Below are 25,326 nucleotides of genomic sequence, written 5' to 3' on the forward strand. Positions count from 1 at the left end.
ATCAGTATTTTTTGGGTATTTTTTAAAATTTTTAAAATTTTTTTTTTATTTTTTTATTTGGAAAAAATTGTCTACCGTTGGATTCTGGGAAAAGGGGATCGGAGAGCCAGCCAGCCACGTGTAAGAGACCCATTGGGGGCAGCGGCGCGTTAAAAATTTAAACTACAACGCGTCGTCTTGGACGCCAGCCTTGCCTGGGCTGGAGCTCGGGCCAGCCTCCCCCTCGGGCCAGCCCAGTTGGCTGGGCCCCACTTCTTGCCCTGGCAGATCTTTGTTGCTGGAAACACCATTTTGTATTTGCCCAACCCTCCCCTTGGGCCCATGGTATTTGTAGGGGCAAAGTTTCACGCTCTCTTTTTCCCGGTGACAGTAGTCTTACAGATAGACAGGAAGAAGACTTCAAGGTCAAATTTTCCACGCTATTTCAAAAGTGTTATTAGAGTTTAGTACTTTTTTGGTTGGTCAATGTTTAAAAATGTTAGTTTTATTGCGTTTAAATTGGAGTAATTCACTGATAATTTTTGGGTGGTGTTTGGGAAGTAAGCAAACAGCAGATTGATATTGCAAAATGTAACTTATTCTGTAAAACCCGGTCATTGCTTGGGGAGAAACAAGGCTTAATACAAAAAATTTAGTTTAAATTATGTTAAACCTGAAATAACACCAACGATATATTAAGTTTAATTATGTTAAACCTGAAATAACACGAATGATATAAAATTATGTCCTTAACTTGTCCCGAAATTCTATGACAGGCGAAATCCCATCCTCATTTGGTAACATGCGGGTACTCGAGTCCTTGGACCTATCACAGAAACAAAGGACTGTGGGGACTCTTTTGACAGTGGATAACAAAGCAGGATTATCACCACCACCAACATTAAATGGAAGCCTTCCAAATTCTGGCCATCGTGGGATTAATTGGAGTTTCCGTTGGGTCACTTGTGTTGTGCAAGAGATGGAGTAAGTGGTATTACAGAGCTATGTACAGGATGGTTCTTAAGATATTCCCACAGCTAGGAGGAAAGAATTGGAATTCATGGAAGACATGTTCACATAAATTAAAGGTGGAGACGCTGAATTGATTAGCAATGTGATTATGTTGTCATATTTTAGCTTAATTATGCCCTAATAATTTATGTAATGTTATTCCATGTGAGTTCAATGCAAACTGTCTTTGGTTTCCTTAGTTTTTGTTTCTTTTAAAGTTTCATTATTGCATGGAGTTCAACCATGTCATGACTTTCATATGCCTTCTAATCCTATTCCACTCGTAACCTTGGTAAATTCAATGAACATTCGATAATTATTGTGAGAGGCAGTGCCATTCTTCTCTGCAATTGATTACCATTTTCTCTACTGTTAATGTTCATTTCACGTCTATGTTGGAAGTTTGAATTAAATTCAAGAACCTTTGTCCCACATTGATAGAAAGTAGAAAGAGTGAGGTCCTTATAAGTGTGGAAGTGCCACACTTAGTAAATGGAAGTAGGCCAAGTGGAAGCAATTTGGGCTTCAAAATCGATTTGGGCTTTGAATATTATATAAAAATATATAATATTTAATGGTCAAAAAGATGGGCTTAGAATACAGATAGTTGAATCCTGGGAGGCAGTCACCTGTAAAACTTCAAGCCCCGAGAAGGGGTGAAATTACTGTCTTTAGGACATTGCATCAAATCTGCAAGCCTCTATCTCAAATTCAAGTCAGTTTTATTTATTGTTTATATACTGTATTCTGTGTTACAGATTGTTATAAATTCTGTTTTTATATTTGTTATAATCAGTCATTGATAATTTGTTATTCCAACAGTCTAAACAACCAATCACAAGGATTTGAATCGTGGATGTTTTTTGAGATCTTGCCTTGCCACTCAATTTTATAGTGTATCATAGTTAGGTCTTCCCCTGAATCTGTAACAGAGCAACCCTGCTCTTTTTGGTTGGAGGAGATTTCCTTCAGCTGCTTTTACAAAGCCACCAGAGCTAGTGTTATAGCTAGCGTATCATGGTTAGGTCTCTCTTGGCAATACCCGAATGAAAGAGTGATTTAAAATCAACACAAATGGGGGCATCTATCCTGGACTCAAAATTTCTTGGGATATATATGGGTTGTTGTAGTACAGTTGTGTTTTAACATCCTCTTGCTGCTACGTTGTGGGGATGCCAATACTATATAGACATAAGTTGGGATTGTTCTGTTCATCATATATATCTTGAATGCAATACGGTAGCAGATAGATTAGCTGAAATGGATTCATGTCCTATTTAAGTTGGGTATGTAAGTACCGTACCTGGGGCTCACCCTGGCCTTCCTTTTCTTTATGTCAAGATCCAACAAATAAGAAATGTGCTTCTGTCGTCACATTTGAGGTGAAGTGTGTCATAGTAATTTATGTAATATATATTATGGAGTTGTGAGCTCGTTCAAAACTTAAAACAAATAACAAATATGAAATACCTCCTTTTCATTCATTTTTGTTTCATTTGAAGAGTTCAACCATATTGAAGGTCGTGACTCGTATGGTTAAATTAACTTTGTCAACTCATAAGCTTCCTAATCCTATTCTACTACGTTAACCTTTTTCAATCAATTTAATTAACAATGTGTTGAAGCATACAAGATGAAAGTCATGTTCGATCCCTCATCACCAATAGCACGTGATTTGATATCACTTTGTATCATCAAAAGCAAAAAACAAAACAAAACAAGCCAGTTTACCTTATCCCGATTGATATGTCATCACAAATGAAATTTGATGTCTGCATTTAGACCTTTTATTTATTTATTTATAAATATGTCTTCACTTCTCTTTCGAAAATTCTGATTCTAATACTCCTAGCGAGAAAACATTTCTCGCAACGGTTTCATACAATAGTTGATCTGCAGGGGGCGGTACTAAAGTGTAATTAACCCTTTTAATAATCTCTACACCTTCGAAATTTGGATGTAGAATTCCATTTGCTTTTTGTAGAATTCTTGGTGTTTTGAGGGTTGGAGGGTGGTGATCATGGGGGAATGCAGGGAGAAGAGAGAGAGATATATATATATATATATTTAAAAAAAATTGGTGTTTTTTTTTTGTTTTAAATATTTTAATCAATTTAAAATTAACAAAAATTAAAAAATGTGGGACCCACAGTGGCACGTAGGCAACTAACAGAGAAATCTAACGGATTAAACCATAACAGTGGAACCACATTGTAACAAATTTAAAAGTCTGGGTCATGTTAGTGTAAAAATTAATAAACTAAGGATTAACATATCTTAAAGGTATAACCACTAAAGTGTAATTAACCCTTGTGTCTTTTAATATCCAAATGTGTTGTGTTCTACATTTTGACTCATGTGTTCTTTCCCACCCCCACCCAAAAAATTTCTTCAAACAATTCGTAGAGCCATTTGGATTCAGGTTATATATGGTAGCATAAGCTGATGGGAGATGTGTTGTTTTTAGGCATAGGAGCCGAAGTAATACTTATTGCTATTTTGTTTTGGCAGGGATTTATTGTTTCCATGTCCTTGTGGGATTTGATGTTGGGTTGCTTGTTCAAAGTCTGCTTTGATGCGTGTCCTTGTTTCTGATGGGTCAACCGACCACCTCCGTCTCTGATGCGCGTCCTTGTTCCTGATGGGCTCCCATGCCCCCCTATTCATTAGTTCAATTTTGTTTGGGTTAGGAGCTGTGCTCCAGGGTTGCGTTGAGTTCTAGCTGTTTCTTGATCCAACTCTGTTTGTATTCATTTGCTTTTGTCTCTGTATTGCCCCTTCCCGTTTGGATTGTTCAATGACATCAGATTTCGACCCAAAAAAAAAGGTCTGCTTTTCTCTTTTTCTTCCCTGTGTTCTACATGCATTAGTTACGTATCTTTTTTTCCCCTTCAAAAGGAGATCTTATCTCCTCCTTTATTTTTATTTTTTCAATTTGAAATTAGGGAACGTTGTGGAATTTTGTAGCAGCTCTCTTATGCAAATAATACCTTTTTCAGCAAACAGAAATAGGTTTGTGCAAGTAATTAATGTTCATATTGTGAAACTATCAATTTGAACCATAGTTTGTAAAAGAACTCTGCTTTAATTCTTGCACCACTAGAGGTATGTTTGGTGCTATTCATATTGATTTGTTGAGTTGTTTTAGTTATTGAAGTCTAGTCTTGCATAATCTACTTCTTATGTGATTTCAACCTCAAAACATTTAGGCTAGTGACAAGAACTTTGGAACTTTTGGTTGGGCTGGATGCAGTGGCGGAGCCAGGAATCGAAACACAAGGGGTCTTAGTGTAAAAGTCCCAAAAATAAATTTAGGATGGAATCAACATATATATTCTACATATGCAAAAAAATGAAAATAAAAACTCACATTGTTACTGGAAATTAGTGCAATAAACATCTCTAAGAATTTCATACTTCACTTACACACTAAACACATAAACTTGAGACATCATTTTATTCGAGATCACATAGAAAAGGGAGGGAGGAGAGAGTAGATTATGTAGTTACCCTAAATTCCTTAATTAAACTGCTGCCTAAGTTTTAATTTAAAAAAAAAAAATTAGAATGGCATGCACAGGCTGAGGCGCAAGAGTGGCAAAAGTTGCAGCTTCGGATAGATATTAAAGTGTAAACTTTGTTATTACTGGGGGCAAGAATGCTTTGTGATGGTCCAGAGGCCAATAGATAGCAATTTGCCATTTTGCTTTGACTTCAATTATAGTGTCTCACAGGCGGACCCAGAATTTTTTTAGCGGAGGTGCAATACTGACTAAGTATGAAAAATGGTTTTTCGGAATAATCATTTTCTCAAGATAATTTTTGGCGGCTTTTATTCTCTACACATCAAATAAGAAAACTTGATTTTATGGGATTTTAGTATGAAGTATATATTGACTTAATGAGCCATCATTTTTAGCCTAAATCATATTTTGCACTAAAACCGAATTTTCATATTTTGATTTGGTGAGAATTTGATTTTCTAGTATTTTTATTTGAATCCAAATGGGGGGTACTTCCTTATTTACATTGTAAACTTAAGTAAATGTCTTTGTCCTTTTACTTATTACTCCATTTACTTAAATGTTGAAAATGGAAATAAGGACAGATTGGAGAAGCAGTAACAAAAGAAAATTGGGGGAAAATTGGGGGTTTTGGAATGGAGGAATCGGATTTTTGGAGAAGGAGAGGCTGGAGGATACGGTGGTCATTATCTTTTTTCTTTAAACCTGGCCCAAAACGACATTGTTTTGGCAGTCGTTTAAAAAATCCACAGGGCAAAACGACGTCGTTTTGCCCGGTTGTTTTTAAAAAGACGCGCGCCACCACCTCCTTCTTCTTCAACCTTTCGTGAACTCTTCCTTCTTCTTTCAGGCATTTCGTCGACCACGTGGTGTGCAGCTCCAAGAGGTCGCACCAACAGCTCCAAGGGACCTCTAAGCTTATTTTCATGGCTTCCAATAGGTCGTGCGACCCCATTGACCCCACTGTGGCTCCGCCTCTGGCTGGATGCACTTGATTTTGGCCAGGTCTTCAATCTTCATAACATTTAGGCTGCTGACAAGGTTTAGAAGTTGTATATTTAAATTTAAGTATATTTCTTTGGTACTACGTTCAGTTTTTATTTGAGGTTGAAATCAACCTAAATGTTGTATTAGTCATGATTATGGCTCAATCTGATACAAACTTATGAATTTTTAAACATAAGGGGATTTGTAATTTGTTATACACATGCCCTATACTGGGATGCTTCATATTAATATATTTTTGGTTGATAATTTCTTTTCGAGTACAATTTTGAATGTGATTTTGTCGATGACCTCATTATCTACTCTGTACAGTATTTATCTTGTTAGTATATGGCCCACTCTGTATGTGTGAGATCTCAAATTGCTTGTTTTCAAAATAAATAAAGGCTTTAGACACCAATGATTTGTGTGCGAAAGTGACACAATTAAAGAGCACGGATGATACTTATGCCCAAACCCAGATATTATAATAGTGAGTTTACTTGTGTTGAGGCCCAAAAATCTAGGGTTGGGCCCAAATAAATTCTCGGCCCAACATAATGCCTTATTAAGAAAAAGATTCGATTCGGAGCATGCAAAATTCCTCATTCATGCTTGCACAAGCCACGACCACATGTCATACCAAATAAATATGCAATCTCTCATGCTAAGAGTTGAAATAAGCACCAACTCTACGAGCCCATGCTAATGACCTCGTCAAGCATCATGCCTCTATTCAAGGATGATAAAATTAAAACACGCCGATTGACATGCCATGCTAAGCAGAAAATTATTATTTCACACCCAACCACGCTACAAGCTTAAGTGGGCCCAAGCCACGCATATGCCCGAGGCTTGCTTGAGTAGGTTGTGGTATGGATGGTAACAAGCTTTTATAAGGCCCATTGATGAGCCAAGAAATAGAAGTTTTGGGCTGCTTGGAAGCCCCAAAACTCAAGCTCATTTCTTGAGCCCAAACACATGGGCTAACATGAGGGAGAGAACATGACCCAATGCCTTAGAAAATACAGTTGTTTTCTTAGGAAACCTTATGTTAGTTAGAGCATCCAAATACTTTGTTAAAAATGCAACAGGCAAACTGCTTCCAGTAGCTTGATGAAAACCTGTCAAACGATAGAAGTAACAAGCTAAAGACCCAACACTATACATACAACCCCAGCCCAAAGCCTTATGAAAAGCCTAGCACCGTGCTCCATTCTGATTAGGACTCCAAGACAGTCAAACAAGGAGCCATGGCAGGAACCAACAGAAATCCGTGCGTGAAGGACGAGTACCCATCGGACAAAGAACTCCCTCCATCTCTCCTTTCCTTTGCAAGCTCCATCTTGAAAACCCATAAGGAAAGCAGGTAGCACCTCCCCCCTTATGGGAAGGTCCAGCTGCGTCAAACTCTTGGAACCATGCTCCTTGGATGGGAGAAATTCACCAAAGAATATAAAGTGGAAATGAGCAATGAAAAAGGGGAGGAAAAGTTAAGACGAAATTAGGGTTCTTTGTGGCTATAAAAGAGAGCCTCGGCTACATAGAAAACCAACCCATCCAAGGCCTGACCACGCTTTGTCAAGCAAACTGAAAATTTTACTCAAGCCACCCAATTCTCTTCTTCGTTCGTTCTCTTTCCCCCTTAGGAAAGAAATCTGTCTAATCTTCCTCTGTTCCACTTTAACCCTTTGTTCACTGTAAGAAACTCACGTTTATCTCTCACTGTTCATGCTAAACTCATGATGGTTTTGCTCCCATGCCACAAGCTCCTCATGCTAAGCTATTAATCAATCTATTATGTTTATTTGGCTATTGGTGAAAAGAACCTGAGGGTATTTTTCTAAGGTTTCATCAAACCTTTCAAAAACTCTTTCAGGAGCTTGATTTCTGAACTCAGATACTTGGGAAATTTCGGTTCGTTTTCTTCTTACGGCAGCCCAAGCCCATTCGTCAAGCTGCTGGAACAAAAAGACCCCCACAACTTGTATTATTAAATTTTTTGTAAAAAGATACATAAATTAAATGCAAATAATGTGTAAATATGTCTATAATACAATCACTATATGCAAAATTTTCTAACTAAATTTCAAAGGATTATCCACACCACTAAAGAGATCACGTTAATGTTTTGGGAAATGAAATTCTCAATCTATAGATTATGCATTACATGAGAATGAATATGATTACCATTAACAAGTCTTTAACTTGGTTTTTCACTTTTTTTTTTTCTTTTGATAGTAATTAGGCTGTGCCCCTATAATAGACACCTTAACTAATTGAAAAAAGTTAATTGAAGGAAGTTAGAAAATGAAAAATGAAAAAAAGAAAGAGGTCCGATGTCACATAATTGACTGCGCTTTTCCTTTTTTTAGTTGTAAGTTGGGATGATACTGTGAAACTAAGTTGGTAGGTAGGTAAAGCTAAACGATATGCAAGGTTGTTATGGAACTTGAATTCAAGATTAGGAAGTTCTTTGGTTCAAAATTTCCTCAGCATCTTCGTGTCTGATGGTCAGATTGGGCCACAGAAATCATCTGTTTTCTTTGACTGGGTCATGAGCTATGACTATTGATCTCGGCCAAGTCAATACTCATCCAAAAATCCAAGTAGGTAGGAAATCATGTAGACTGTAGCCGGGCCCACTACACAAGATAGGGCAAGACTTCAAAGTCAACAAGTCGATCCATAAAGCAACCTCACATCACAATTTCACATTGTTCTCAATCCGACATGTCAATATCTCAGGTGACAAATTTTCCATAATTCACACACTATTGCAAAAGTGTAGAGTTTGCTTCTTTTGGTTGTTAAATGTTTAAAAAAATCGAGTTTAATTTGGTTTAACTTGGAATAAAATGCACTGAGAATTTCTGGGTTAAAATTTGGTAGTTGGGAAGTAGCAAGTTGATATTGCATGCATGATGCAAGTTGATATTGCACTAGTGTATTAAACCCGCTCATTTCTTTGGGAGCAAGAAAACCTACAATTAATATGTTTTTTTAATTTTTCTTTTCATTACGGATGAACGCTTAAATATTACACATAATAAGTTTAGTAAGAATCAGTTGAGAACTTGAGATATGGTCGAGTATAATTAGTCTCGTTGAACAATAAGAGCCAATCAGGCCTTCGAAACTCAATTTTTAGCAGACACTGACTTATTCCAAAAACCATAATTTTAGCAACCGGCAATGAAAAGAAAAATGAAGAATATAAAGAATTCAAACTAATGTGCTAGCTGGTAGGGTTTTCTTTTGTAAGGAATAAATAGATAAATAAAAGAAAGAATAGTAATGGTTATTGCAAAAGATTTAATTAATTAAAAGTTGCTCACTCTTCCATTTGTAGAGTAATTAAAGATTTGATTCCTCATTCTCTCCCAATGTATAATTGTTTTATCACTCTTCCGTTTGTAGAATAATTATTCACACGTCCAGATCAACTCTATCCATTCCTATTATTTTATCAAAAGCAGCTCTCCATAGAGAGGAAAAAAAAAAAAAAAAAAGAAGCTAATGTAAACTATTTAAGAAAACAAACTCTTCCATCGCATGACAGCTATAACTTAACCCAACCCAAAACTACACGGAATTCTTTACAGCTTGCCATGTAAATTGCAATTATAAAGACTAAACAAGTGAAGCTAACCACGAATCTCGTGGAGGCCTTTTTGCTACATCATTATTATTTTTCTCTTGTCCTATTTTCCTGGTTACTACTACAAGATTAGTTGTTGGTGGAAGACTTCAAAGTCAAGCCAGCAGCCACGACTAAGATTTAATCTCATCAAAGCTAGGAGGTGTCCCTTTTCCACTTGTATTCTACCATGCATATATATTAAAGCCACCACAACCTTTCTTTCTCATCAGTTGTTTGTTCATCACTTTCCCTCATCAGCTAAAAAGTTTTTCCAAAATGAAAACTTTGCTGCTTTGCTTGTTCCTCCTCTGCTTCAATATCCTCCTCCCTGCAGTTCACAGCCAGTGTATTAAAGACCAGCAACAATCGTTGCTCCATTTGAAGAAAAGCCTTCAATTTGATCAACCTTCATACTCAACCAAGGTTATTTCTTGGAATTCAAGCACCGACTGTTGTTCTTGGGTTGGTATTACTTGCACTAGTAATGGCCATGTTGTTGGTCTTGACCTTAGTAGCGAAACTATCTCCGGTCCAATTTCAGGATCCTTTGCCAACTTTTCAAACCTAAGGGTGTTGAATTTGAGTTCGAACACCATCTCTGGTACGGTTCCAGGATTCTTTGCAAAATTTTCAAAGTTGACTTCCTTGAATCTCAGTGGTTGTTGGTTGAGTGGAACATTTCCCAATGAGATCTTTCAGGTACCTACTCTACAAACTATTGATCTTTCGGCTAATTTTAAACTTGGTGGTTCCTTGCCAGAATTTCCCAAGAAAATTGGATCTCTTCGGTCCTTGTCTCTAAGCAAGACAAACTTTTCGGGGTCACTGCCTGACTCCATTGGCAACCTCAAAATGTTGTCCACGATAGATCTTTCAAATTGCAGTTTCCATGGATCAATCCCGTCGTCTCTCTTTTCTCTTCCTTATTGTCACAACTAAACCTTTCCCACAATCAATTCTCTGGTGAACTTGCATTTTCTAATGTCTCTTCCAACTTAGTTACCTTTGATTTAAGCTTCAACAATTTGGAAGGACAAATATCGGTGTCTATATTTAATTTTCGAGGCCTTCAATCACTTAATCTTTCTTCCAACAATTTCAGTGCCTTTCCGTTCAATGGCCCTCAACAACTGAAAAATCTTATGAACATTGACCTTTCGTACAATAGCTTGCTGAGTTTATACAATGGTACTGATTCCTCATATTCCTCATTTCCTCAAATTGATTCATTGAATTTGGCTAGTAACAAATTGAAAACAATCCCTTATTTCTTGAGAAATCACTCCACATTATCCAGTATGGACCTTTCAGAAAACCATATCCGAGGCAAGATACCCAATTGGATTTGGAGTTCCAATCAACTTTCTACCCTAAATCTTTCTTGTAACTACTTGGTAGCACTAGAAGCTGCTTTATTTGATTCTACAATGGAAACTGTTGACCTTCATTCAAACCAACTCCAGGGGCAAATCCCAACTTTCCTACCATCTGCCAAGTATCTAGATTACTCGAGAAATAATTTCAACTCTATACCATCGAGTATTGGTGATTTCCTCACAAACACACTGTTCTTCTCTCTTTCAAGCAATAACTTGCATGGGCTCATTCCAGCATCAATATGCAATGCCTCAAATCTTCAAATTCTTAATCTGTCCAATAATTCTCTGAGTGGCATGATTCCCCAATGCTTGACTGCAATGCGTGATCTCAGTGTACTTAACTTAGCGAGAAACAACCTCACTGGATCTATTTCTAATGTTGAAGTTACTGAAGATAGTTCATTGCAAATTCTAGAGATCGGTGGAAATCAGTTAGGTGGCAAGGTTCCAAAATCTCTAGCTAAATGCACTATGTTGGAGGTTTTAAACGTTGGGAACAATAATATAACAGATAGCTTCCCATGCTTGTTGAAGAACATTTCCACCTTGCGTGTCCTTATTTTGCGCTCCAACAACTTTTATGGAGGCATTGAATGTCTCAACACCAATGGCACCTGGCCAGAGCTTCAAATCATAGACCTAGCTCACAATAATTTCAGTGGTGAAATACAGGGAATACTTTGGAGAACATGGCGGGAAATGATGGCTAACGAAAATGGTTCCCCATCGACAATCCTCGTTGGATCACATACAAAAAGAAAACCCTTGAAATTGATGACTCCTTTTATTAGCTGCAATTCACTTGATCAATCCTGCCTTAGCTATCAAAATGCTGGTTCTTCTTATGCACCTGAATCTTGCTCAACTATAAGAAGGTGCTATCACGGTAAAGTGGGTCATGTTTTTTATGCATATGATGGTTCTTCTTATGCAGATGATGGTTCGTCTTTGAAGTATGGTGTAAGTGTAACAGTTACTATGTAACACCCCGACTCCGTTTATTTTCCAAATTTAATTTAATTAAGGGAAAATATTAAATTACTCCTGGGTTAAGGGTGATTTTGGTCACTTTCTTATCCGGGAAGATTTTGGGACCGTGAGTGGTGTGGTTGCGTAGGTGGTACTGAGACGAAACCATAGACAGGCGGTAGGCCTGAATCGGAGATTTAACAAAGTTTTGGCGATCAAAACTTGTTCGGTGGCAGAACCGTAAATATTCCGAAGGGTTTAGTAAAAATTAGATTTTTACTATTTTCACCTCACTCTCTCTCTCTCCCTCCCGCGTACACTCTCTCTCTCTCCCGTTTCTCTCTCCCCGATTCTCTCTTTCTCTCTCTTCGAATCTCTCAATTCCGGCAACCGGAAGAGCCGCACCGGTCCCGTTCGACTCACCTTGAAGCTCCGATCATAACCCACGTTATCCCGACCGGAAAACGCGAAATCCGGCCGTGTTATCGATGGTTCAAGTCGGAATTTTCACGGCGTTGTGCCGTCGTCTCCGCCGTCCAATCCCGGTGAACCAGGTGAGGTTTCTTCTCCATTTCCTGTGCTCTAGCTGATTTTGGGTTAGGATTAGATCGAATTTGAATTTTGGAATCGAATTGGAAACCTAGGTTTTGGCCGGATTTCAATTTGAAATTCCGGCCACTTGCCGTCCGAATTGGACGTTGCCGTAGTTGAAAAAGTTGCTCCATTCTTCGAGTAGTATCTAGGATTGGAAGGGTGAGCGTTGGTGTGGAGATTTTCCGTCGCCGGAAATTTCTCTACACACCCACGCGCTGCCGGCGCGTGTGGCGGTGCGTGGGCAAGGTGGGTGAAGTTGTTTTTCGTCCTGTTGAGATCCTTAGGTTGTCACGAGTGCGTAGGATTTCGCGGATCTCAATTTGGATATCGTTTGACTATCGAACGGATTTCGCATATTGTGCGTTATCCGGGTTCGATGAGTTCTGACCGTTGGATCGTTTCCAAATTGAAGTGTGTTGATCTAGGTACTCTTAGAAACCTGTAGGAATTCGCGGATCGTGAATTGGAGCCCCGGATGTTCCGATTCAATAATGTGAAGTTTAGGGAAATCGCGATCACCGTGCGATTGGGAAGCGAATTCCAATCTGAACCGGACCTTAGGATGTTCCTTTGGACGTGAGCGCACCGGGAACTTGGGGATTTAAGTATTTCCTTTCGTGAATTTCCGTTTTGGAAGTACGTGATGTTAATCAAGGATTTGTATCTTGGAATAGGTACTTCGGTTGATCACTCGCAGCAGGCGGGACCCTCACGGGGCCGGGCAGCTTGGGATTACTTGTGAGTGGACTTTGTTTTAAACATATGCATGGTTTTTAATTATGAAAGTTTTGTGCATATACTTTAAATGATGGTGACTTTGATTTAATAAGCCTTTGGTTGATGATTTGAATATGTTTATATATCTTGGCTATATATTTTGAGTATAGACATATATATTTGAGTACGATGATTATGTTGATATGGATTTTGGGATGGCTATCTATATTGTCTATGTATAGAGTATGAGAGGTTGTTGTGGTGAGATTGTGGAAAGATAGGAGTTTGATGGATGGTTGTGAGATGTATGAGTATGGTAGGTGAGTACCATTCCCTAGTTACTAGGCTTCCCACACACGTCGTTGGCAGTGCCGGTGGGGTGGGAAGGCCATGAGATTACGGGTCTCACACATGGCGTTGGCAGTGCCGGTGTGTGAGACACTTTCCATACGTGTCGTTGGCAGTGCCGGCGTATGGGGAGAGTATGTATATTGCTTGAGTATCATCACACACGTCGTTGGCAGTGCCGGTGGGGTGATGATACTGTCTGCGCGCGTAGGACTTGTTATGAGATTTGTGAGCTACACGTGTCGTTGGCAGTGCCGGCGTGTGAGCTATGGAGTTCCGTCCCCCGGTTGGACTACTCATCCCAGGACGCGGGTTAGTGTTCGGAAATCCTGCGTACCAGCTAACAATCCCCCAGTTGGATTGTCTCCCCGGTACATTAGTATGGAGAGGAGTATATTTTATATTAGAGTCCTAGCTATATATATATATATATTTATATATGGGTATTTACGGGTTGTTGAGAGTTGCATATATTTTGGGAAATGAGTTGTGGACTTGAGTTATGGAGATGTTTTGGACTTTGGGATTTTTGTGTTTGAGTTTTGGTTTCTGAATTGTGAAACTGCATGCTAGAGCATTACTTTTACATGGTGGGGTTACTATGTTGATTTAAAGTGAAACTTTATTTCTGTCCACTCACATATTTCTGTTTTGCGCCCCCCAGACAGTAATTGCTTTTGAAGGCGTTTCGAGCAAGTCACGAGCTCGAACTTGTCGTCAGTTGTTAGGGTCTGTATAAATTCTTTCTACTCCCCTGTTTGTTGTAAACAAATTCTGTAGACGCTCTGTTACTGCCCATGTTAGGCTATTACTTGAGGCCGGAGGCCATTTTGTGTTGGATTGTAGTATGTTAAAAGCATGTGGCAGTTGGGATTTATATTGATGTAAATTATTGCAGGTTGTTTATTGTTGGTTTGGGCATTTTACAGGGGAGACTCTGCCAAAATTTTGGTAGAGTGTCTTGGGTTTTAGTAAGTGGGCCCGGCATCAGTGTGATGTCGGCACCAAGATGGGTCCGCCCGGTTTGAAATTCAGGCGGGTCCTGTCATACTAGCAAAGGTTTCGAGATGGAACTAGTAAAGATTCTATCTATCTTTACCTTGATTGACTTCTCAAGCAACAACTTCAGAGGACCCTTACCTAAGGAAATGGGAGAATTCAAATCATTACGTGTCCTTAACTTGTCCCGAAATGCATTCACGGGCGAAATCCCATCCTCATTTGGTAACATGCAGGTACTCGAGTCCTTGGACCTGTCACAGAACAAGCTGAGCGGGCACATTCCATCGCAGTTGGTAAAGCTTACCTCTCTTGCATCCGTGAATCTCTCATATAATCAACTGATCGGCAGGATCCCAACCGGTAATCAATTTTCAACATTTCGAAATGACTCATTTACGGGTAACAAAGGACTATGGGGGTTTCCTTTGACGGTGGATAACAAAGCAGGATTTCCACCACCACCAACAGTGAATGGAAGGCCTCCAAATTATGGACATCATCATGAGGTTAATTGGGATCTTATTATTGTTGAAATTGGATTTACATTTGGCTTTGGAGTTGCCGTTGGGTCACTGGTGTTGTGCAAGAGATGGAGTAAGTGGTATTACAGAGCTATGTACAACATCCTTCTCAAAATATTCCCTCAACTGGAAGAAAGAATTGGTATTCATCGAAGACATGTTTACATAAATCAAAGGTGGTGGAGACGTTGAATTGATTAGGAGGAACAAAGCAAGTTTGGACTTCTTGTTAATTATGCCTAGGGTATTTTAAGATCCAAGAAATAAGAATTGTGCCTGCCTTTCTGGTGTGTATCTTTTATATTTTATTTTATATTTGTGGAATGTAGCAAATATCACCAAAAAAAAATTATGATTGTATGCAGTGGAGCCACTCCTAGACTGGAGTGGCCCCCCTATATTTTTATCACTTCTCTATTATATTATATATAATATATAGAATTTGTAATAAACAACTTAGAATTTAAGTTAAAATGTCCTCTAAAACAAATTAAATATGACTTAATTAGAAATATTTAGCTCTAAACATGTAAATATTGAATATTTAGGTGTTTTATATACTTATATTTTCTATTTCGGCCCCCCCAACTTTACAATTCTAGCTCCGCCCCTGATTGTATGATACTCGGAGTTTGGGGGGTTAGAACACATTAATTATAGAACAAAGCAACTCTTCTCTTTGGCTCGAAATTTCCTCAGCAACTTCATGCATGAGGTGAGACCAAACATATACAATCCAAGATCACGGAAATCAATATCAACATACGTGTACATGATATAATGGGAACCCTAGACCCTAGACCACAGGCCACATAAATAAATTATACAAATTTATAAATAAATCCAATCCTAAACATGTATTTATAAAAAAACTCAAGTACTATTTAAACATAGAAACACACCCATAATCAACCCCAAAGTCAACTTTTTGGGTGTGTTTATAAATGGATTTTGGGTGTGTGTAATAATGGGTTTTGTGTGTGTTTATATGTTTAAATAGTGCTTGGGGTTTTTTTATAATTTCAACCCCCATTTTGGATGTTTTAGTGAAACTAAATTATCCCTCCAACTGGGCCATGAGCCATGACTATTGATTTGGACATGTCACGCCAGCAATTTTTTCAATTCTACCATATTTAAGTTTTTTTTTTCTTTTATTTCATTTTTAGATTGAATTAGCATATTTATAATCAATTACATGGCTCTCTCTGTCGACACGTAGGTGGGACATGGCAAAGTTTCACGCTCTCTTTTTCCTGGTGACAGACAGGAAGAAGACTTCAATGTCAAGCCGACAACGACGACAAATAAATAATTAATCTCTTATTAAGTACATATATTTTTCTATTAATTAGGCAGTGCCATTCTTCTAAACAACCAATCACTGGGATTTGAATTGCGGATGTTTCTTGAGATCCTGCTTGCCACTCAATTTAAAGCCACCAAATTATTCTATTTCTATTTTAGTAATGAAGCTGAACATTATCCAGTCCATAAAATGCTCACTCTGAGCGTGTGCCTTTGTAAGCATATAATTCATATAACTGCCTATCCTAATTCCTAAGTAACTTGAGAAAGGAGAACTAACACATTCGCTTTCAATGCAATTCCTATTGTTGGGTGAGAAAGAAGCCTGAGGTTTTGCGGGTGCATTTTCATGGCGAATAACCCTGATATAAACTTCTCTGGTGTACATTTAGCCAAACACAAAAATTGTAATTGAAATAATGTTGAAACATATGTATAACACCTAATAGACCATAAGAAGGAGAGAGTATTACATGTTCAACAAGTGAGGTTCTAGTAAGGGTAGAAAGAAGTGCTCTTGATATTGTTTTTGGCCCACTCACAAGCCAGATTTTTGCAAAATGATTGATTGCAGCTGAAAACGGAGAAGAGGAGAAAATGAAAAAGGCTTTAGCTTTTGCCTTTTCACACTCATCAAATTTAATACAACATATTGACTATGGACTATGGAGCGAAAGGAGACAAATCATAACAGAGCAGTAGCTCACCTTTACTTGTTGTTGGTCCCAGAACCTATACCCACCAAACCAGAAACAGAGGATATAAACACATTGCTTCCTGCTCCAGATGTTTTCAAAAGAGGATCTGCAAATTGAAAGAAGGTATGTAGATTCTAAGTTGGTAACCATGAGTGAAGAATATTCCTTAGTGTGCACTCAGTAGTTGAGTTCCTGATATTTGTCTCAACATCATTTACCTAGTCCTGCAATCAAATTCAATATAACCCTTTTCTTTCTCATAAAATACCCTTTTCAATTCGAGAATTGAAGTCATAACCACAACTTGTTTGTACTTAGTTATTTTATGATTTTTTACGTAAATAAGTATTTTTTTTAATATTCATTTCTTAAATTTTTTGTGAATAAATTTTTGAATAACTTAAAATTACCTTTATGTAAAAAAAACCAACACACAACTACGTTTTAAAGAAACAGATATATAAACCAACAGTATATTAAAATATGAATAATTAAAATAAATGGAGAATAGGAGCCAGTTCAACAGAGATTCTCCATATAAAATGATACACAAAAAAAACACAAAAAAAAGGAATTACATTGGCATGCTCTTGAAAATGTGACGATAGGTTAGTGGTAATGTAAATTCAAAGTGACAACCAAAACTCAAATTAGTTTGTAAACAGACAAAACACTAGTTAATGTTTGATAATGTAATACTCTTGCTTCTTTGATCTAATGAGTACTATAAACTCAATTGTGTGGAATCATGATTTTAGACCTATAAAATCAAAGGATTTGTTGTAAGCAGTGCGTAGTTTTTTTGGGTGTATTTTTCTAATTTTTATTTAATATTTTAAGAATTTTTTAAGATAAACAACAACAAAAGTAAGAAAAATAATAGGTGGCGTTGTGGTATGATACTATGAGGACACGCATCTCCAACACAGAAAAAGCACCTATAAGAAGCTGCCACTTGTCGGTCAATTCAGTTTAAAATAGATTTTATATGATTTCACTCCTAAAAATCAAAATAAATACATTAAAATTTTAAAAATTCACCAAAAATTCATACAAAATCCACCAAAAATTCATACAAAATCCTAGTGACATTCTCTTTGTCCTAAAGCTTCGAAAATGTTATTTTTACATATAAAAATTCAAAGTGACAACAAAAACTCAAAATATTTTGTAAAAGGACAAAGCACTAGTTAATGTTTGATAACCTAACACTCTTACTTCTTTGATCCCTCAATTACGTGGAATCATGATTTAGACCTCTAAAATCGATGGATTTGTTGTAAGAATGATTAGCTTTTTTCTTTTTTTTTTAATTTAATTTGTTATGAATATTTTAAGATAAGCATTTCCGATGACTGCTAATTCCCCTTGTAAATAGAAAAATTATTACCAACAATCATCTGTTGCCCTCGGAACTCGGTTGTGATTTTCGACAATTGTGAATATGCCCTCCGAAACAAGTACAACTATTACCGACAAGGATGAGTTTGGTCGTAAATATAAGGGCATTACCGAAAGGACATATTTCTCCTCAGAAATAGTCAAACAATTTTGAGTGCATGAGAAGCTCCTTGGAAATAATCATCTTATTTGATAAACAAATTTTTTGTCGTTAATAAAGTTGGTGCCAAGTTTTCCCACCAAATAAATTACATTTTCAACGATCATAGAGACTGTTTTCGAGGACTGTTCCTTTGTCGGAAATAAAGGAATATTTTTATTTTTTTTTTGGGTGAAAATATCGTTTTTTTGTGGCAGCAATATTTTGGCACCTTTCCATATATATATCGTCAATTTATCGATAATTTCGTCGATATTTCGGCTACGATATTTTCGTTCAATTGGCAATGCAAATGGTCAATATATTGCGATATTATCAATAATATTGCGATATGAACTTTCAAAAATTAATTTGCTAAAACCCACTCATGCTAGTGAGCACAGGGGGATTCGAACCCCTCTCAATTCCAAAACCTATAGCCACTTTAACCACCACGCTGGCATTCACTTTGTGATAATAAGCTATAGAATATGTATTTATAATACATGCAAGTTGTTTCTCAAAATATAAATTAACATAATTACTTATATTGTTGATCAGTTACTTAATTATTTAATATAATTTATTTCTTTTCTATTTAATCCATTTAATGTTATTGATTATTTTATTATTCATTATAAGTACTTACATTACTAAATTCCTCTTCAAATTGTTGCTTAATTACTTAAATCTTTATAATTATTTTCTTTGTTTACTACTTAATTCTTCCTTTGATAAATTTATTTATGTTCTTAGTTAATTTTCAATCTTCACTATTATTTTTTAAGTATGGTAAAGTGCCTAATTTTCATGAAAAGTCAAGTTGGTTTAATTATTTTTCAATTTTTGATAAATAATAAATATAAGAACGTATACCATGTCCAATGAATAATGTGAAATAAGGTTACACATGTATCTTACCATGCAATTTATAAAGTGTAAAATATTGTACTAAAAAATGATAAATAAATTACTATGGGGTGTTTAATTCTCTTCATCAATTACTCCATATTTTTTAAGTCACAGAGTTTGTCAGCTCGCAATATAATCAACTTAAATCACTCAAACCCACTATGCAATGCATTTCCTTCCAATTTTTTGTGTCAAAATAATAGATGATTGACTAAATAAACTTCTTCTAAAGTTTCATTAAAAATTTCCATGTATTTATCACAATTTCCGTGGTTTTTATCCAATTTTTATCAATATCGATATTTTCCCGATATTTCCATCTATATTTCCGTGTTTTTGAACCACCGATATTTCCGAAACTATCGATATTTAAGACCTTGGGCGGAACTACTCCAATGGCTTAAGTGGGCTGTAGCACAGTGAAGTTTTTGGGGGAAAAAAAAATCAAGCCTCTATAAATGAGTTGTTTTAAGTATAGCCCACTATTTATTATTCTATTAAAATTCAAAAAAGCTCAATTCTTTATTAATATAGCCCCCAATAACAAAAATTTCAATTATCTTAAGGATTGCATGATACAACTTGAATAGGTACATTTTTAACTATGTTGTTGAAGTATTTTTTCGTCGCATTTAATATGTATTTGTTTCATGCTAAAGTTTATTGAAAATTAGTCAATGAAGCTATGAAATAGTGTGATTTATATGATTTAATGTATACTTTTATTTATAAAAAGACTATAGAAACGGTAAGTACAAAAAAAAAAATTGATCATTTTAGAGTTTAAGGTAACAACTTTAGGTAGCCCACCCATTGAAAAATTTATGATTTCGCCCTTGGACGTATTGACTGACCTTAGTGAAGTAAAGAGCCACCGAAAAATCCAACTAGACAACAATAGGGCAAGACTTGAAAGTCACAACTCAACTAGTCATCATCCATAAAGCAATCTCACAATTCAGACGAGTCTTTCTGTTCAATGACATATCAAAATATCTCATGCGACAAATTATGCACTTGTGCTACAATTACTTATAACCCAGGCTATTGTAAAAATGTAATTAGATAGAGTTTAGTACTTTTTTGGTTGGTCAATGTTTAAAAATTCTAGTTTTATTGGGTTTAAATTGGAGTAATTCACTGAGAATTTATGGGTGGTATTTGGGAAGTAAGCAAACTGCAGATTGATATTGCAAAAATGTAACTTATTCTGTAAAACCCGGTCATTGCTTGGCGAGAAGAAAGGCTTAATACAAAAAAATTAGTTAAAATTATGTTAAACCTGAAATAACACCATATATTAAGTTTAATTTTCTTTTCACTATAGATAAACATAAACGTTTTAATTACTTATAATAAGAACAATATGAATCACTTGAGATGGTTGAATAAAATTAGTCTCTGTGAACAATAAGATTCAATCAAGCCTTTTAAAGTCAATTTCTTGTAGGCACCGACTCAATCACAAAAACATAAGAATGAAAAAAAAAAAAACATAATTTTAGCAAGCGGCAATCAATAGTAATGATTCTCTAAAGTAATCTAATTCCTGAAAAAAGATATTTAAACTTGAATGCAAAGAGATAGATTTATTGCCATGACGAATTGGTCTAATCACCTTTGCAAACACAACAACACTTAACAAAGAAAAATACGAACATGCATTTATGGATACCCCAGAGCATGTAAGTGGGATGGGACACTTGACGAAGAAAAATACGAACATGCATTATGGAGTATGACTTATCATGCATCTAATTTCCATGCTTACTTTTTCCTGGTTACAGACGGGAGTAGACTTCAAAGTCAAGCCATATATACGTATATACATCCACCACAACCTTTATTTCTCATCAGTTGTTCATCACTTTCCCCGATCAGCTAGCTAGCGTCTCTAGAACTAAAAAGTTCATCCAAAATGAAACATTTGCTCCAATATTTCTTGCTCCTATTCTTAATCCCTAAAATCTGTTTTACCATCATCCCTGCCGTTCACAGCCTCTGCACTAAAGACCAGCAACTATCATTGCTCCATTTGAAGAAAAGTCTTCAATTTTCTCATGATCCTGATTCCGATTCATACCCAACCAAGGTTATATCTTGGAATTCAAGCACCGATTGTTGTTCTTGGCTTGGTGTTAATTGCAGTAGTGATGGGCATGTCGTTGGTCTTGACCTTAGCAGCGAAGCTATCAACGATGGCATTGACGATTCGAGCAGTCTTTTCGATCTTCAACACCTTCAAAGCCTCAATTTGGCTGATAACCATTTTACCTATGGTACTCGCATTCCATCTGCAATTGGAAAGCTTGTGAACTTGAGGTATCTAAATTTATCATCTTGCAGTTTCTATGGATCAATCCCAAAGTCAATAGCAAACCTAACACACTTGGAATTTTTGGACCTTTCAGAAAACCAGATTCAAGGCAAGATACCCCATTGGATTTGGAGTTTCAATCATCTTGATTACCTAAATCTTTCTTGCAACTCTTTGGTAACTCTAGAAGCTCCTTTATATGATTCTGGTGTGTCAATAGTTGACCTTCATTCAAACCAACTCCAGGGTCAAATCCCAACTTTCATACCATTTGGTTACTATCTGGATTACTCAAGCAACCATTTCAATTCTATACCATCTGACATTGGTTTCACTCCCACAGCGTTCTTCTCTCTTTCAAACAATCACTTGCATGGGGTCATTCCGGCATCAATATGCAATGCGGAAAGTTTTCTTATGAGTCTTGATCTGTCCAATAATTTTCTGAGTGGCATTATTCCCCCATGCTTGACTGCAATGCGCAATCTCAGAGTACTTAATTTAGCAAGAAACAACCTCACTGGAACTATTTCTAATTTTCAAGTTACTGAACATAGTTTATTAGAAATTCTAGAGCTCGGTGGAAATCAGTTAGGTGGTCAGTTTCCGAAATCTCTAGGTAACTGCACACAGTTACAGGTTTTAAACCTGGGAAACAATCATATAACAGATACCTTTCCATGCTTGTTAAAAAACATGTCCACCTTGCGTGTCCTTGTGTTGCGGTCCAACAACTTCTATGGAGGAATTGGATGTCCCAACACCTATGGCACCTGGCCAGTGCTTCAAATCATACACCTAGCTCACAACAATTTCACTGGTGAAATACCGGGAATATTTTTTACAACATGGCAGGTAATGATGGCTCCCGAGGATGGTCCCCTGTCGATTGTCAAATTTCAGATGGTTACACTTATTGCGGGAGCACCAATGTTGATTGATTATTCTTTTAAGGATCGTATAACAGTTACCAGCAAAGGTTTAGAGATGGATCTAGTAAGGATTCTATCTATCTTCACCTTGATTGACTTCTCCTGCAACAACTTCAGTGGACCAATACCTAAGGAAATGGGAGAATTCAAATCACTACATGTCCTTAACTTGTCCGGAAATTCTTTGACAGGCGAAATCCCATCCTCATTTGGTAACATGCGGGTACTCGAGTCCTTGGACCTGTCACAGAACAAGTTGGGCGGGCACATTCCACCACAGTTGGCAAAGCTTACTTTCCTTTCGTTCTTGAATATCTCGTATAATCAACTGGTCGGCAGGATCCCAACCAGTACTCAGTTTTCAACATTTCCAAAAGACTCATTTACAGGAAACAAAGGACTATGGGGACCTCCTTTGACAGTGGATAACAAAGCAAGATTGTCACCACCACCAGCATTAAATGGAAGCCTTCCAAATTCTGGCCATCGTGGGATTAATTGGGATCTTATTAGTGTTGAAATTGGATTTACAGTTGGCTTTGGAGTTTCGGTTGGGTCACTTGTGTTGTGCAAGAGATGGAGTAAGTGGTATTACAGAGCTATGTACAGGATGGTTCTTAAGGTATTCCCACAGCTGGAGGAAAGAATTGGAATTCATCGAAGACATGTTCACATAAATCGAAGGTGGAGACGTTGAGGAGCAATGCAGCTGGACTCCAATCCATGTATGCCTGAAGGCTTGGAGATGTCCCTGGCCATCTTTTTCTTTATTTCAAGATACACGAAATAAGCAATGTGCTTCTGCTGTCATATTTTATCTTAATAATCATTGATCTTGTATTATGCAATGTGAGTGCAAAACATATTACTATATATCGTTTGCTTGCTTAATTTTTGCCATGGTTAAAAGGTTGTCATGACCTTCATATGCCTCCATCCTATACTACTACGGAAGCGTACTCAATTCTCTCTTTTCCTCTGTGCTGCAGAAGGGCTCGTGGAGTTCTTTTTAAGGATGGTTTGGGAATTTTGTGATCTTAGGTTTTTTTTTTACAAAGCAAAATAAAATTAAACGAGGAGATATTTTAAACTATTCTAATATACGCCCTAGAATTAGGGTTGTTATCCTAGTTTGGGCCATGAGCCATGACTATTGATCTTGGCCAATACTCACCGAATTTTTATTTTATTTTATTTTTTTGAGAAAACACTCACCGAAAAATTAGTCAACAAGCCAACTAGTCAATCCGTAAAGCAAGCTCACAATTTCCACAATGTTCATAGTCTCAATCCGACGTGTACGGTATATCAGCATCTCATGCGACAAATTTTCCATAATTGACGCTATTGTAAAGTGTAATTAGAGTTTGGTATTTTGGTTGGTCAATGTCTAAAAATTCTAGTTTAACTTGGAGTAATGCACTGAGATTTTCTGGGTTAAAATCTGGTGGTTGGAAAGCCTTCCCAATTCTGGAAATCATAGGATTAATTGGGATTTTATCAGTGTTAAAATTGGATTTGCAGTTGGCTTTGGAGTTTCCGTTGGGTCACTTGGGTTGTGGAAGAGATGGAGTAAGTGGTATTACAAAGCTACGTACAAGATGGTTCTCAAGATATTCCCTAAGCTGGACGAAAGAATTGGTATTCATCGAAGACATGTTCACATAATCAAAGGTGGAGACGCTGAATTGATTGGCAATGTGCTTATGCTGTCATATTTTAGCTTAATTTTTCCCTAATAATTTATGTAAGTTATTCAATGTGAGTTCGATGCAAACTGTCTTTGGTTTCCTCATTTTTTTTTTCTCTGCAATTGATTACCATTTTCACTACTGTTAATGTTCATTTTACGTCTAAACAACCAATCACAAGGATTTGAATTGTGGAAGTTTTTTGAGATCTTGCCTTGCCACTCAATTTTATAGCGTATCATAGTTAGGTCTTCCCCTGAATCTGTAACAGAGCAACCTGCTCTTTTTGGTTGGAGGAGAGTTCCTCACCATCTTCATGTCCGAGGTTGAATGAAAAATTCAGCTGCTTTTACAAAATCAGTCAAGCTTGCAATTCATGTTTTCCACTTGACCTACCAAATGATCTAAGTGGCATATACACGTCAACCCCCACCCTGTACCCCAAGTCAATCCTGAAAATACCTGCATGATGACTCAAAATGCCTAGAGGATGGTGAATAGGCCAATTTAATATTCTAATCAAATAAATCAAAATAAACTTCGGTAGCAGGATTGATATGGCTTATCAATCCTGTAACGTGCTGGGCATAAAATAAAAGAACACACAGAGAATTATTTTACGTGGTAAAACCCCACCTCTGGGGAAAATCCACGGGACTCCTCAGTCCAACACAAATCTACTATAGAACGATGATTACAAGAAGTACTCACACACTTATCCTAGACACATTCTAGATAATGTTTACCGACTTCTTCGTAACTCAACTTCTGTCACGGGATGATCTTCGACACTCCTTATGTTGAACGCAATACTGGCCACGATTGCCTCAAGCTCACCGGAGGAAAACTGCCACCACAGTCTTGGTGCCCTCAACCGTATGAGTTACCGACGTGCATATATATGCAATATGAATGAAGAAATGATTTGATAAATCATCAAGTAAACAAGGAACACTTGATGACTTATCTAAGAAAATAAGCACAACAGCTTTTGCCAAACGGATTCAATATTTCCAAAGAAAACCAATACGTTAAAAAGCTCCTCTTGTGAAAAGAAGACCCTTAGGTTTTATTCAAAACAGGTTCTCTTGCTCAAGAACCTACGTAACAACCAAATCCACTCACCAAAGACTTTTAATCCTATTCAACTACTACCACACAAAACCTGATGCAAGCATATTTCATGCCATGTGATTCATGCCAGCTAATGCACAATATAAGGACTTTCTACTCCAGCCCATCTTCTAAACCAATATC

The 25,326-nt window shown here is 36.9% G+C and overlaps 2 protein-coding genes across 2 annotated transcripts; both read left to right on the forward strand.

Moving 5' to 3' along the window:
* The first annotated feature begins 9,387 nt into the window (after positions 1 to 9,387).
* LOC148921132 (uncharacterized) lies at positions 9,388 to 14,972 on the forward strand. Its single transcript, XM_089046217.1, is given in 4 exon segments — positions 9,388 to 10,063; positions 10,066 to 11,258; positions 11,475 to 11,500; positions 14,203 to 14,972. Coding segments are annotated over 4 exon segments (2,526 nt in total). The 5' UTR covers positions 9,388 to 9,417; the 3' UTR covers positions 14,864 to 14,972.
* A 5,896-nt stretch (positions 14,973 to 20,868) lies between these two features.
* On the forward strand, positions 20,869 to 23,269 carry LOC103342185 (receptor-like protein 33). Its single transcript, XM_008245792.2, has one exon. The coding sequence runs from the start codon at positions 21,048 to 21,050 to the stop codon at positions 23,073 to 23,075; it is 2,028 nt and encodes a 675-aa protein (XP_008244014.2). The 5' UTR covers positions 20,869 to 21,047; the 3' UTR covers positions 23,076 to 23,269.
* Positions 23,270 to 25,326: the final 2,057 nt, after the last annotated feature.

Source organism: Prunus mume, linkage group LG1 (assembly GCF_029339155.1).
Source record: "Prunus mume cultivar Tortuosa linkage group LG1, ASM2933915v1, whole genome shotgun sequence".
NCBI lineage: Eukaryota > Viridiplantae > Streptophyta > Magnoliopsida > Rosales > Rosaceae > Prunus > Prunus mume.